The following is a 14,659-nucleotide window of genomic DNA, read 5'->3' on the forward strand; positions in this document are numbered from 1 at the left end:
ATTTAAAAAATATGTTGGGTGTTCTTTAACAGATGTGGAGGGTGCCGCTTCTCATTCAGAAAACTTTCAGTCTTAGCCCTGAGCTCTAAGAAAGTTCAGCTGCTAAGCTGTAGAACTGCGGCAGGCAGGGCAAATGAGAGACATTCACTCCTCCTCTCCAATCAAAGACAATGGTTCCATCCAGGAGAGTGAGTGAATGACCCTCTGCTCTCAGACAGCATGGAGCCCTTGGCTGTGAAGAGGGCATTTCTTCAAGATGCCAAAGTGAGAAGGGGGTGAGAGAATGCTTAGCTACCTGTGCTGCAGGTACTATGTTCTAGCCTGATAATCATCTGTGGAAACCAAGTCTGCGTTGCTGCTTGGTATGACAACCTTGCTTTGATGAGGAGTGTTGGGGAGACAGTGTCCCCAGCACGCAATTCCATCCCTCAGTCAGAGGACACTATTCTCAGACAGGTGTCTTGGTCTTGCAAACTACTTTGCTTCGAGCCCTTGAGTTGTCTTGATTATATAGTCCAAGAAAGAAAGAGAAGAAACTTTAAACAAAGTAGACAAGCCCACAGGAAATTTAAACATGTTTACTGTGTCTTGTAATTAGTTTCAGACAGATATCCAATCAATAAATTAACCATTTCATGGACACCCCCAGGAGAGCTCCCATGCTCTTTCCCTGTCTCCTTCCCCTTGCCCTGGCCCCTTTCACTCTCTTCTTCCAGATCCCAGGCTGGCTTTGAACTTGCACTCCTCCTGCTTCAGCCTTCCCAGTGCTGCATTCACAGTCACTATTCACCATGCCCAGCTTGCACAGTGCTTCTCAATAGTCTATTCTGTACCTCTTCCTCTCTTGTGCTCAAACTCTCACAAAAGCTGCCTATGGAGCCTAAATCCCTCATCCTTGCATTTAAGGGCATTTAATCAACTTTGTAAAAAACAAACAAACAAACAAACAAAGGGCTGGAGAGATGGCTCAGAGGTTAAGAGTACTGACTGCTCTTCCACAGGTCCTGAGTTCAATTCCCAGCACCCACATGGTGGCTCACAACCATCTGTAATGAGATCTGGCACCCTTTTTTAGATCTGGCACCCTCTTCTGTATACATAATAAATAAATAAACCTTAAAAAAAACAACCAAAAACAAAACTCTCCATTTTCCAAGCTGAGGTTTCATTACTTCTCTGGTGGCTATAGGCTGGGCTCTCCGAGAGAGAGAGAGAGAGAGAGAGAGAGAGAGAGAGAGAGAGAGAGAGAGATTCAAAATGCGAGCAGGACTTAATGGGAGAGAGTCTGTTGGAGTCTGTTGATGACTTTGAAGTTGTAGTAGGTTCCACGGTAAACAGCCCTGTGAAGTGGGGTTGCCTGGCATCGTACCTCTCCCACACAGTGGCACAAGAGCCCTACAGCTGCTCACTTGGGAGCAAATGCTGATGAACACAGCTGTAATGGTGTCACTTCCATGCTCAACCACCTTCCAAGGATCCCATTAGCTTGGCATTCAAAATTCTCTGGGATTTAACTCAAACCTGCCTTTCTCATAATTTCCATCATTCTTAAACATGGATCTTGTCTGCCTACTGAGTGGTTTTTGGATTAATCTTTAAACGTGCTTCTTTCGAACTGTTATTGCTTTTGCAGGTCCCTATCACACCTGTGACTCTTCCCTGCAACTCACAGCTTTGCTGCTTGCACCCTACTGTTACCTTTCCTCCCGCTCTTCTGTCCTTCCAAGGCCCTGCGGCTGGATAATCTCATACCTTGGACTCCTCTAAACTAGCTGCTCGGCTTCTTGAATTGCCAAGGGGAAATGTGGTTCCAGAGACAAATTGTGAGTGCCCAGAGCAATTGCAAATTGTCCATTTTATCTGCCTGAAACTCTCATTCCCACCACCATTTTATTCAGCCCCAGGCTTAAATGTTGGGATTGAATTGTGCACCCTCATCCCAAAGAAAAGGGACTTAGAGTCCATTTTCATAGTCAAGACCCATTTCTTTCTTTCTTTATTTTATTTACTTTGCCCACAATATTAAGCATTACCCCAGTCTCTTGTGTCTGCAGGACTGTGATCCTAACATTTGTGCCTTTTGAGAATGGGTTTTCTGGGTTGGGGATTTAGCTAAGTGGTAGAGCGCTTGAGCGCAAGGCCCTGGGTTCGATCCTCAGCTCTGAAAAAAAAAAAAAAGAGAGAGAGAGAATGGGTTTTCCTCTGCCAACTCTTTCCTCCACTCTTTCAACTTCTCTTTCCTCCACCCTAGTCAGTAGTTCATACTTCAAAAAATTATTCCTTCTCAAAACAAAAGAAGCCAGGGGTGAAGGCATATCTCTGTCATCACAGACCTTGGCTGGCCTCTGGGATTTACAGTGAGTTTGAATTAGCCAGTGTTACATTGGATACTATTGTAAGAGACCAAGATTACAATAAACAAGCAAGCAAGCAAACAAACAGATAAATAAATACGAGGAGGAGGAGGAAGAGGAGGAGGAGGAGGAAAGAGGTGGGGGAGCCAACAACAAAATAAGAAGTCATTAAAGACTGGCATGATGGTGCACTCTTGTAATCTCAGCATTTGGGAGGTGAAAACAGGAGGGTCAGGAGTTCAAGGTCATCCTCAACTACATCGCGAGTTCAGATCAGCCTACCTTACAGGAGACCCGGGTCTCAAAACAGAAAAAAAAAAAAAAAAGCAAGTAAATATGAAAAGAAAACTTCACAGGGTTAGCCTTCAAATCAGCAAGTGGAACCAGAGCGGTCCCCCCTCCCGCCCCCCCCGTTAAATCCCCGTGAGTTGAAGACTTCCGTTTGCTCCCGGGCTAGCCTTTCACCTCGAACTTGGCCGCCGCCGCCCCGTCGGAGGCTTTCAGGCCGGGCTTGAGTGACCTATCAACTTTCGCCCCCCCCGCCCCGTGTCTTGGTACGGCCCGTCCGGCGTCCGGCGTTGCACCCTCCCCCCCCGCTTTCTCCTCAGGTTGGTTCAGCCCCCGTCTACTCAGGGGTGGTGCTTAGCCGGCGCCAGACCGACCCTCGACTTCGTAGAGGCAGTGCTGTTCCTCTGGGCGCTTCCTCGGCTGCTTCGGCTGTCTCAGCTTCCTCAGGGACCGCTGACCCTGGTATATGCCCCAGCTCTGACCCCGCTCGAGAGATGTCGACCCCGGCCCGGCGGCGCCTCATGAGGGACTTCAAGAGGTAACCCCTACGTCAGTTAGGGAGAGGCGGTTAGGGGGCTGCCTGCCGGGGCACAGGGCGGATCCCGAATTCGGGGCGGCTCGGGGTGTGGTGATGGGGGGCCGGCGGCGAGGCGCGGGACTCAGGGGAGCCGCTGTGTGTCTCTGAAGGTTACAAGAGGACCCCCCGGCCGGAGTGAGCGGGGCTCCGTCCGAGAACAACATAATGGTTTGGAACGCGGTCATTTTTGGGTGAGTCTGCGCTCCAGCCGCTGCCGGCCGCTGCCGGGGACCGAGGGACCGGGGCCAACCCCTCGACGAGCCGCGAGGGGGGTGGTGGTGGTGGGAAGGGGAAGATATTTGGGGTGGTTCGGGCCTAGGCGCCTCCCCGGAGCCTCTGCCTCGATTAGCTCGGTTCCCGCTGCCAGGGGAACCGTTTGGGGTTCTAGGGGGGGGGGGGGGGGAGGGGTGGCAGCCAACGCGGCGACGGCCTGCGCTGCCTCCGGAACCCCAAACAGCCCGGGAGTGGCTTTGCCAGCACGGACAGCTGTGGCGGCATGGGAGCCCTTGACAGAGCCGCCTCCTCAGGGGCGCCAGAAAGAAGGGGACCCACTCCGCGGGTACTAACTGGGTTCTGTTTTTGTTTCTCTCTGTGGCAGGCCTGAAGGGACCCCATTTGAGGATGGTAAGAGTTTCTTTACCCACCTTTCAGGAGCCTGCTCATCCGGGAAAGGGGTTCCCTGGCATCAGCAAGCCTGCCCTGCTTAAACAACCTGCTTTGCCTTGCCTCCTTTGCCTGCTAAAGGCTTGAGTGAAATCCCATGTGTGGCCGGTTCTGGATAGGCTTATGCTTAACCACAACCGCACCTTTTCGGTCGCTTTCCTCCGTTTAAAACATTCTGGATAAAAGTCACTTTGTAAAAGAAGTGCCACCGCGCTGGTATTAAGGAGTGTGGAGGTTTGAGCAGCGAGCCTGCTAAATTCAGCCCCCATGGAGATAAATCAGTATGAAACCAGTCACCAGAGACCATCTGGTCCAGTATTCGTTCCATCCCAAGGGCAAGAATTGGGTTCCGCGGTAGTGTGTGCTTTGTTGAGTGCCGAATGGATGCGAGATTCTCTGACAATTACCTGGCTTCTACAATACGACATAGAAGGCGCATCAGCCTCACTGCCTTAAAGATGCCTAATTTCCGTATAATATTGTTCCTTGATTTTAAATTCCTTTACAGTGTGTGCTTTCATTGGGATCCTCTGTCAGTAATCTCAAAGCAGCTTCAGAATTGAGGTTTGCCTTACAGCAGTACCCCTTTGGCGAGTGTCCAGCCTACTTGAATGTTGAGTTTGTATCAAGAGGTGTATAACTTTTAAACAATTTAGGGTTAACTTTTAAAACACACTAATTGCTCTTCAAAAACTTTATATTTTTGAATGCCGCCATGGTCCCTTATACTTTTAATTCCTGCGTTTGGAAGGCAGAGGCGGCGGCAGGTAGATCTCTGGGAATATGAGACTAGTCTAGTTTACATAGTTTCAGGCCAGCCAGGGATACATAGTGAAACTTTGTCTCAAAAAACAAAACGACAAAGAAAAAAACCCTTTCTGTTTTGACATAGTTACAGATTCCTGTGCAGTTGAAATCCCACAAGAAGTCCTTGTAAACTCTCCCACGTACCCCCCCTTACTTGGTTATCTCTTGAATGACTATACTACAATATCACAATCAGAATTGACAATGATAGAGTTTTATAGGCAGACCGTTGTGTATGTGTGTGTTCGGTTTTTGGGTCTTTTAAGGTTTAATTCATTTAAAGGATGATTAAAACTATTTGAGTTCATGAAATTCTTTAGTGTATGGGGTACTTAAAAATAATCTTTCTGTAATTTTTTTCTCAATGATTTATGTTTCTTTAGTAACATGTGCATGTGCACACACATAGACATACACACCCTTCAGTTTAAAGGTGACAACCAAAACATTTCATTTTTTTTTCCAAGACAGGGTTTCCCTGTGTAGCCTTGACTATCCTGGAACTTGATCTGTAGACTAGGTTGGCCTTGAACTCCGAGATCCCTCAGCCTCTGCCTCCTGAGTGCTGGGATTTAAAGGCATGTACCACCACTGCCTGGCCCAATACATTTCTAAAACTACTTCATATATATGCTGCTGAGACAGATTGCTTGCTGTGAAGTAAGTCAAGTTCACCCCATTCTATAATTTGTCTCAAATACTCAGACACCCTTAGGAAACCATAGATAGCTACCAGAGTACGTTTAGCTTTCTCCTGACCTCACTTACTAGGTAACTGCTGCGGTTCCATGCTGCAATAAAAAGAAAAATGACACAGGAGAGGGTGATTCTAGGGCATACTACTTTGATGAATTTAATGGAAGAGCTAGCCAGACTTTTCTTTACTAGATTGGTAGGTTTTGTTATTGTTGTTTGTTTTGTTTTGTATGTGTAGCTTTGGCATCCTGGAACTCACTCTGTAGACCAGGCTGGCCTTGAACTCACAGAGATCTGCCTGCCTCTGCCTCCTGAGTACTGGGATCAAAGGCTGAGCTAGTTCTTTATATATAAGCTTTATGTGTAGACCAGTGGTTCTCAAACTTCATAATGCTTCAACCCTTTAATATTGTTCTTCATGTTGTAGTGTCCCCAACCAAAAATTATTTTTGTTGCTACTTCATAACTAATTTTGCCACTGTTATGAATCATAATGTAAATATCTGTATTTTTTGATGGTCTCAGGTGAACCCTGTGAAAGGGTCATTTGATTCCCCCCAAAGGGGCCATGACCCACAGGTTGAGAACCACTGGTATAGTAGGATTTATCTTCATTGCCCCCCCCCCCAATTTTCCTCAGACTTTTTATTCTAGGCACAGCTATTAATAGCACATCATTTTGCTAGAGACTAACTACTTAAAATTTCAAGGATGCTCCTGATGTTTAAAGTAGTATGAATTAAAAAGGTACTTGTGGAATCCATTATCTACCTGGACTGTTGCCTTTGACATTCCTGGCTTTGTTTTTAATGGTGCATAGTTATCTCTAACCTGGCATTGCTGAAAGGAGTTAAGCTAAATGACAGTACCCATCTCTGATTCTGTCAGTCTAACATACATGGATGCTTCCTCGAGTGTTTAGAGCTCTGACTGGCAAAAACAAATTATGACCATTTTTTTCATTACTCTTAATTACATTTGGAGAATTTACAATTAGGGAAGAGATTTGATAAATGATAGCTGATTTTGCTGTTTCCAATGTGCTTCCAAATTAAAAGCCCTCACACAACTTTTATTCCTTGGTAGATGTTTCTGAACCAGGTCCTAGTTAAAAAGAGGAAATCCTGAGAAAAGGATTTCTTAAAGACAGTTTGCTTTACCTTCACATATTTAAGATGAGGTGGATATGTTCTGGAAAACTTACACTACCAGAATATTGTAAGGAAATACTTTGCTGAAGTATCTTTTATTTTTTTTTAATTTATTTTTTTGGTTTTTTGAGACAGGGTTTCTCTGTGTAGCTTTGTGCCTTTCGTGGATCTCACTCTGTAGCCCAGGCTGGCCTCGAACTCACAGAGATCTGCCTGCCTCTGCCTCCTTTGTGCTGGTATTAAAGGCATGTGCCACCACCGCCTGGCGAAATATCTTTATGTATAAGCTAAGTACAAAAGTTGTGGGATATATTCTTTATCATATCCAAAATTATTAAGGGTGAGATGACTGCAGGTACTTTTTATGGTATATGTGACCTTACGAATTTCAGTGTGTTTATCTTTTTAAAAAGATATCTCTTGAAGTCCACTAAGAGTGATAAAGAATTTTCTTTTAGTCATCAAAAAAATTTTAAATACATATAATTTTGCTTTTTTCCTCCAGGCTCCTAAGTTAGTAGTCAAATGACAAGAAACATGAGCAAAAAAGTTTTTCTTTGACTAACAGGATTTGCTCTTTCTTTCTTTCTTTCTTTCTCTCTCTCTCTCTCTCTCTCTCTCTCTCTCTCTCTCTCTCTCTCCACCTCACTCCTTCCCTCCCTCCCTCCCTCCCTTCCTTCCTTCCTTCCTTCCTTTCTCTCTCTCTCCCTTCCCCCCTCCCTCCCTCCCTCCCTCCCTCCTTCTCTCTCTCTCTCTCTCTGTGATTTGTTTTTGTCTTGTATTGTTTGTTGTTTTTGAGACAGGGTCTCTTGTAGTCTAGGCTGGCCTCAAATTAAATATGTGGCTGAGGATGACCAGAGGAACCTAAGAACTTCCTGATCCTCTTGCCTCCCCCTCCCAAGTGCTAGGATTGCGCCATATAGGCCATCAGGCCTGATTCCTAACTTTGAATTTTCAAAAATTGAATCTATTGTATGTCTTTAGGCAGAACATACATTTTATAATTCAACCATGTCAGTCTTTATTGCCATATACTAGAATTTAACACACACACACACACACACACACACACACACACACACACACACACACACACATTTTTTCTGGTCTCCATGTTTATTTATGTTGGTGCTTAAAATGTTTTGGCCTCTTCAGGAAGATGAAAAAAAATCAGTAAAAATCAGTAAATATTGTGCACAACAATGAGGTCTAATCTTTTATTATTTTGGAGTCTAGCCCTCTGAAGGTGAGCTCTGGTGTGAAATTGTTTAATAGCCTCTGATTTTTTAAATTGCCTTAACAGTTGTTTAGATCTCATGAATTGCAATTGAGGGCTCTACTGAAGAGGCTCTGCTTATTTAATGTAGTTTTAAATGTATACATTGAATAAGATTTGGTTAAGTCTTAATTTATGAATCAAGCATAAACAGGTTGTTTCACTTTTGAAGATATCTAAAGCTTTTTACAAAGACTGGATTCACTACTTTATAGCTAGGGTAAGCCTCTTGTTGCTTTTCCAGACCATAGTTAGACAGAAGGTTCCAGCCAAAGAATTTGAACTGGCTGCATAAATACTCAACTTATGAATATATGTGTTTGCTATATGACAGAAAATTAGTGATGCTTAATAACTGAACTTACTTATGTGTTTCTCACTGGTAGTAAAGCTCAGAGTTTGGATGTTTCTGTCATTTAGCCAGGTCTAGATATGTGAAGCAGAACTTTAGCTAAAGTAATTGTCCATTTATGGAGAACTTTGTAGGACTATACACATCTATTATGTTTAAGCCTTACAACAATGTTGCAGTAGATACTAATAGCCTTTTGCACATGAAAACTTGAGGTTTATCAAATGCAGCACTAAGGATATGTATGAGTGTTTTACCATGTCTGTGCACCATGTGTGTGCCTATTGCCCTTGGAGGCTAGAAAAGGGTTTGGGATCCTCTGATCTTCCATATGTGTGTTGGGAACCTATCCCTGAGCTTTTACTTTTTTTTTTTTGAGCTGAGGATTGAACCCAGGACCTTGCCCTTGCTAGGCAAGCGCTCTACCACTGAGCTAAATCCCTAACCCGAGCTTTTACTCTTAAGCCCATTGTGGTGTTTTTGCTGTTGCTTCCCTGTATATTGCTTTACCCCCTTTGGGTACCACATTTAATGATGCTTTAGTTCAGGGTAGCTGGGTTCTCTGTATTGTTAAGACTGTCCAGCTTTAGAGCAGCTTCTTAGTCATAAATCCATTACCTATAATTTAGTGAGATACCACTACTAGTCCAGTTCTGTTTATACATAAGAGAATTCTAAGTGTTGAATATGGTCTACCATTTCCACTTTTCATGGTCATTAATACTGAAAATGAAGGACTCTGCTTTACTTCTAAAGAAGATTGCTGGGTGTAGCAGAATATACCTTTACTCCTAGCATTCAGGGGCAGAGACAGATGAGTCTCTCTGAGTTCAAGGCCAGCCTGGTCTACAAAGGAAGTTCTGGGGCAGCCAGGACTACATAGAGAGACCTTGTCTCAAACAACAACAACAACAAAGAAAATTTGTAAGCAGGAGGTGATGAGCATGAAGTATGCTCTGATGCTCTGTAGTATGCCCATTCCTTACTGTTTTGCTCCCATAAGCTTCTTTATATAGTATCTACATACGGTCTTCAAAAGAAAACAGTTTCTAGAGTGACAGTAGTTTGGAGAATGTACTTTTCCAGTTACATTTTATTTTCTTCTATTTTTGTGGTGCTGTGGATGTAACCGAGGGCCTGGACTAAGCTAAACAAAATGCTCTTATTATTCAGCTACAATTCCAGGCCCATATTTCCATTTTAAAAAAGCAACTCTTTCTTTCTTTCCTTCCTTCCTTCCTTCCTTTCCTTTCCTTTATTTGTGTGTGTAAATACTTTGTAGCATTTCTTTTCTTTTTACATTTATTTTCTGTATGCTTGTGGGTACACATGTGGAAATCACAGGACAGCTTGGCAGGAGTCAGTTCTCTCACCTCGTGCATTCTGGAAATCAAACATAAGTTGTAAGGCTTAGTGGCAAATGCCTTTACCTATTTAGCCATCTTGCCAGCCCACATATTGTGTTTTAAATTATTCTAGAATTTGGTGACACATTCATAGCAAGCACTTAGCCACTTTATCATGCTCTATAACTGATTCTTGAGTTTACTTGGAGAAATTTCAGGAAAAAAAAAAGTCCAATTGCTTTCTTTTTTTTTTGTTTTTGTTTTTGTTTTGTTTTTTTGAGACAGGGTTTCTCTGTGTAGTTTTGGAGCCTTTCCTGGATCTCGCTCTGTAGACCAGGCTGTCCTCGAACTCAGAGATCCACCTGCCTCTGCCTCCCAAGTCCTAGGATTAAAGGCATGTGCCACCACTGCCCAGCCCAATTGCTTTCTTAAATCTGAGAAGCACAATCAAAAATAACATTTCAAAGGATGTGCTCTCCATATCACAACAGCCTACAATTCTTGAGTGTCTATAATTTAGTATGCTTTAGGGCCACCAGCTAACCTTAGGCTGGCACATATTTTTAAAAATCATTTCTTTTTAATGCTAGTAACCTAAACAAGGATCATGAAGATAAATTTGTAGGAGCCATTAATGCAATCTAAACCAAATGTAAATTTAAATTATTTTTGTTATTCCCTCCATTAGTGTGAATTATTGCATTGATGTTTTAGTGAAGTACTTTATGAGTCAAAGTTAAGGGTCTTGAGAGGCATTGCAAAGTTTGTTCTGGCTTAAGTTCAATTAAGTTTTCATTGTAATCACTATTACATGAAAAGAAACCAATGAACATTTTTCTTTGTGTTCCATTTTATTTAACTCAATTATGGATTTGCATTTCTAGCAATGGTTTTGGAATTTTTTTCCCTAGTCTATTGGGGACTATTAGAGAATTTTAAGGTAATGGCTGATTGCAATAGGCCTTTGAGGTTTTGAGAGGTACTGGAGGTTAAAACTAGGGTCCCCTGAATGCTAGGCAAGTGCTTTCCCACTGAACTGTATCACTAGTCCTAAATTATTTTTAGTCTAAAGGAAGATCAAATTTGGGGCTCAGTACCTTGTCATTTGAAGGATATTTTCAAAGTGCATAATGACTATCATACAGCAAGCAGCAATTTTGTTTATGGTGACTGTCTTTAAGTTTGGAGAATAATGGGGAAATAACTAAATCACCTTTGAGTTGTGCTTCTTAGAACAGTTCCTAGTTCTTAACTAGTCTCTCTATACATGTGAACATGAAAAAATTGATAAATAAAATCTCCTACCCCCCCTTTTTTAACTACAGGAACATTTAAACTTACAATTGAATTTACTGAAGAATATCCGAATAAACCACCTACTGTTAGATTTGTCTCTAAGATGTTCCATCCTAATGGCAAGTATTTTATTTTATTTATTCATTCATTTCTTTGGTTTTTCGAGACAGGGTTTCTCTGTATAGCCCTGGCTGTCCTGGAACTCACTCTATAAACCAGGCTGGTTGCAAACTCACAGAGATCCACCTGCCTTTGATTCCTGAGTGCTGAGATTAAAGGTGTGCACCACCAGTGCCTATTCTTTTGGTTTGGGTTTTTTTGTTTTGTTTTTGATGGCAAGTATTTTAAACATGTTCTTGTAAGGTCCTACAATGCTTTTTACAGTGGTATTCCTAATGCTGTTGCTGTTCATGTGAAGTACTTGTGAGTATTTTGTGTAGGTATCTTCCTGTCTCTGGAAATTGGAATTTGTTCATGTTCTTTTACCATCTTGATCTATAATCCTAGAGGTGCAAGAGGATGGTACCTTTGCTTAGAGTCTGCTAACCGTCTGCTAGCTTTATGATATTTGTTACTAAACAAAAATAAGGATGTTTTTGAGGGTTCTGTTTAATGACAGGCCAAATTAGGGTAACTGTATTGTAATTATGTTTACTAGCACTCAGAAAGGTATTTTTCAACTTAAGGTGCAAATCAGAATTGCCATGGAACACTTTGAATACAGTCTGTGGTCCCACCCCAGACCTATCAAATACCAGATTTTGTTAAAGGACCTGGCACAGTTTGTTGGAAAAGTCTACAGTCTACAGGATTCTGTCTTTTACTTTTTTTCTAATAAATTTTTTATGGTGTTAAGACTTTTATCTTTATACCAAGATAAAAGTTTGTGAATGTTAAGCTGTTACTATTAAAAATAGGATATGTAGTTTTCAGATTTGGTGAGCTAAATTTCCTACAATTCTATGGAAGAATACCCACTGGAAAATATGTATGACATCCTGAACAGACAGTTTCTTTAGGATAAGCACTGCCTTCCAATTTTATACCATGTTATTTCTTGATTATCTTATTTCCTTGGTAATCATTGATACCTTTTTAGACAGTTAACTAGGAAACTTTAAACTTCAAAAGCATTCCTGAGCATTTTTGTCTTGAATATGCTTAAATTTTAGTAGTCTTATGTTTAACACACCTACTTCTGTGTTCTTAGTCTATGCAGATGGTAGTATATGCCTGGATATACTTCAGAACCGTTGGAGCCCAACGTATGATGTATCTTCCATTTTAACATCCATACAGGTGATTTTTTTTCTGTAATGTGATTATGATCTTTGATGTTTTTACATTAGTGATTATTTTGACCTTTTACATTTTGGGACGAAGTTTATTGTATAAGGGAAGTAGACCATTAAAATCACATCACCAGGAAATGTTTATGTGCATGTATAGTTGCCTGAGCTACTTGCAGTTAATTTAAGTTAGTATGTGGAAGATAGAAAAATTAACTATTTTTTGGAACAGCTGTACTGCCACCAACTGATAAAATAACTGCTCAACACTTTTTTGTCTTGTTGCATTAAAGAACTGACATTTCTGTCTTTTTTATGTAGTCTCTATTGGATGAACCTAATCCCAATAGTCCTGCAAACAGCCAGGCTGCCCAGCTGTACCAGGAGAACAAGCGGGAATATGAAAAGCGTGTTTCTGCAATAGTAGAACAAAGCTGGCGTGACTGTTGACTCAGGGAAGAGCAAACGAAGAGGCTGGCCATAAGAAAAATGTATATTGATCCATTTATCAACTTCTTATTCTTAATTCATTACATTTACTTTATTAAAAACAAAATAGCTGTTGTGCTGTTTGTCTTCCCTTGCCAAACTTTTCTTCCCCTTTCTGTCCTCCTGTGGAGCATCAGAGGTACCATTTGAAGTCCAATGTACTGTACCTGGGTTACTTGCAAACATTGCTACTGCGTGTGTCCTTTTGTTGTATCTCACCTCCAACCTTCAGCCTCCAAGCAGTTATCAGGTTACTGTACATTTTATACTAAGCTTTTAAGATTAAACACTTATGTATAGCCTGGTGACCAGGATGTTATTTGTAACAAAATGATTGCTGCTGTGTTTCATCCTGGCCAGCCCTTCCCTTCTGTTCAATTTGGCAAAGAATGTATTTAGACTATGACCTAAAGAAAATAGGAATGCATCCATGTAAACATTTTAAAGGGGAAGGAAAGCTGAAAAATCCTATACTCATTTGTAAGCAAGATGAATTACAAGATGGCACTTATTAATAGCAAGGAGACCGCTAAAGGACCCAGCTAACAAACAGAAGCAATTTTACTAACTGACGTAGTCCACTTATTGCAAGATAATCATAGTGCAAACCCATTATGTTTCAGAATCCTGGCCTTCAGAGCTTTTTGCTTTTTAAAGAGGTATGAGAACAAGACTAGAAGCTATTGTTTTTTTAAGTTGGGAAAAACTGAAGATTCTTTAATGTTTTTAAAGGAACAGTGTTGCCCTAAATAAACTTTTCTTTTTATGATTCAAGGAAGTGAGCCTATCTCTTGCAAACTTTTCTCATTCAAATCCTGAGTTATTGCTGCATGCTTTCAGTGTTTTGAGAACCTTAATGCCCACACCGGCAATTTTTCTTTGGATATTTACACTTTTAAATATACAGTATGGGGCAAGGCTTGTAAATGTTTTGTCTAATATATTTTAATTGTTAACCTTTTATGCATTTATAGCACTTCTAACTTTGCACAAGTAACCCATGTAAAAACTGTACATTTTCAAAAGTTGTAAATAAAAAATAACCTTAAAATTTAGTTCACATTTTTATTAACTTTTTTAGGGATTTCCTTTCTCCTTATCTTCCCTTTTAAAAATAAGTACAACAAAAGCAAAAAAAAAATGTTTTCTGGAAATACAGTACTGTTAGAAAACATTTTTCAGCTTTGCAGTCACAGAGTTAGTACTTTTCAAATATTTTGACATAAATTATTAATTCAATATACATTGTAGGCTATAAAAAGAATGAGGGGGCTGTAGAGATGGCTCAGAGGTTAAGAGCACTGGCTGCTCTTCTACAGTTCCTGAGTTCAATCCCCAGTAATACATGGTGGCTCACAACCATCTATAATGAGATATGGTGCCCTCTTCTGGTATGCAGGCACACCACTATATGTAATTATGTAATAAGTCTTTTAAAAAAATGAAATGATAGGTATTTTATTAGTATCTTCAGAGACTAAGCTCTAACTTGTTTGTCTTGAGAATCCACCTCTTAAAAACCCTCTAGCTTAGTGGGGTGTGTTTGCATAGGCCTCTAATTCCAGCATCTGGGAGGCAGATGGATTTCTAGAGTTTTAGGCCAACCTGGGCTACAGAGCAAGTTCCAGGCCAAGCAGTTTCATAATGAGACTCCATCTCAAAGGAAAATAATGGGGAGGTAGGGGACAATTGGAGAGACAGCTCAGTGTTTAAGAACACTTGCTCTTTTTCCAGAGGACCTGTTTCAGTTCCCAGGACCCACACTGGGTTGCTTACAACTGCTGAAACTCTAGAACTAGGGGAATCTGATGCCTCTTCTGGCCTCCTTGGGTTCCACACTCAGGCAAGCACACAACACAAACATAAAAATGAATAAGCCTTTAATACTATGAGTTTAAATTCTGTGTGAGCTTGTGAGGGCAGCTATCCTGACATCATGTTGAAATGCAAGTAAGCTCTCCTGTGGGGAGCAACCTATGTCACTTTAAAGAGACTGACAATGACATGCTGTGTCTTGTTAATAGTTGGAAGGAAAAGATGTGTACACCCCAGTCATCCTTGAAGGGTACTTAAAC

At 41.3% G+C, this 14,659-nt stretch overlaps 1 protein-coding gene across 2 annotated transcripts in view; it reads left to right on the forward strand.

The window, feature by feature from the left end:
• Positions 1 to 14,659, forward strand: part of Ube2a (ubiquitin conjugating enzyme E2 A) — an 88,861-nt gene that overhangs the window by 69,311 nt on the left and 4,891 nt on the right. Inside the window, exons 2-7 of one of the 2 annotated variants that reach the window (XM_036175050.1) lie at positions 2,963 to 3,180; positions 3,330 to 3,410; positions 3,818 to 3,843; positions 10,836 to 10,925; positions 12,017 to 12,105; positions 12,417 to 13,635. In XM_036175050.1, the coding sequence (XP_036030943.1) occupies positions 3,137 to 3,180; positions 3,330 to 3,410; positions 3,818 to 3,843; positions 10,836 to 10,925; positions 12,017 to 12,105; positions 12,417 to 12,545 (459 nt within the window). In that variant the 5' untranslated portion in view covers positions 2,963 to 3,136 and the 3' untranslated portion in view covers positions 12,546 to 13,635. Of the gene's footprint in view, positions 1 to 2,962; positions 3,181 to 3,329; positions 3,411 to 3,817; positions 3,844 to 10,835; positions 10,926 to 12,016; positions 12,106 to 12,416; positions 13,636 to 14,659 lie in introns of those variants that run through there. The other variant, XR_004943708.1, reaches the window with a different exon arrangement.

Source organism: Onychomys torridus, chromosome X, assembly GCF_903995425.1.
Source record: "Onychomys torridus chromosome X, mOncTor1.1, whole genome shotgun sequence".
Classification (NCBI taxonomy): Eukaryota; Metazoa; Chordata; class Mammalia; order Rodentia; family Cricetidae; genus Onychomys; species Onychomys torridus.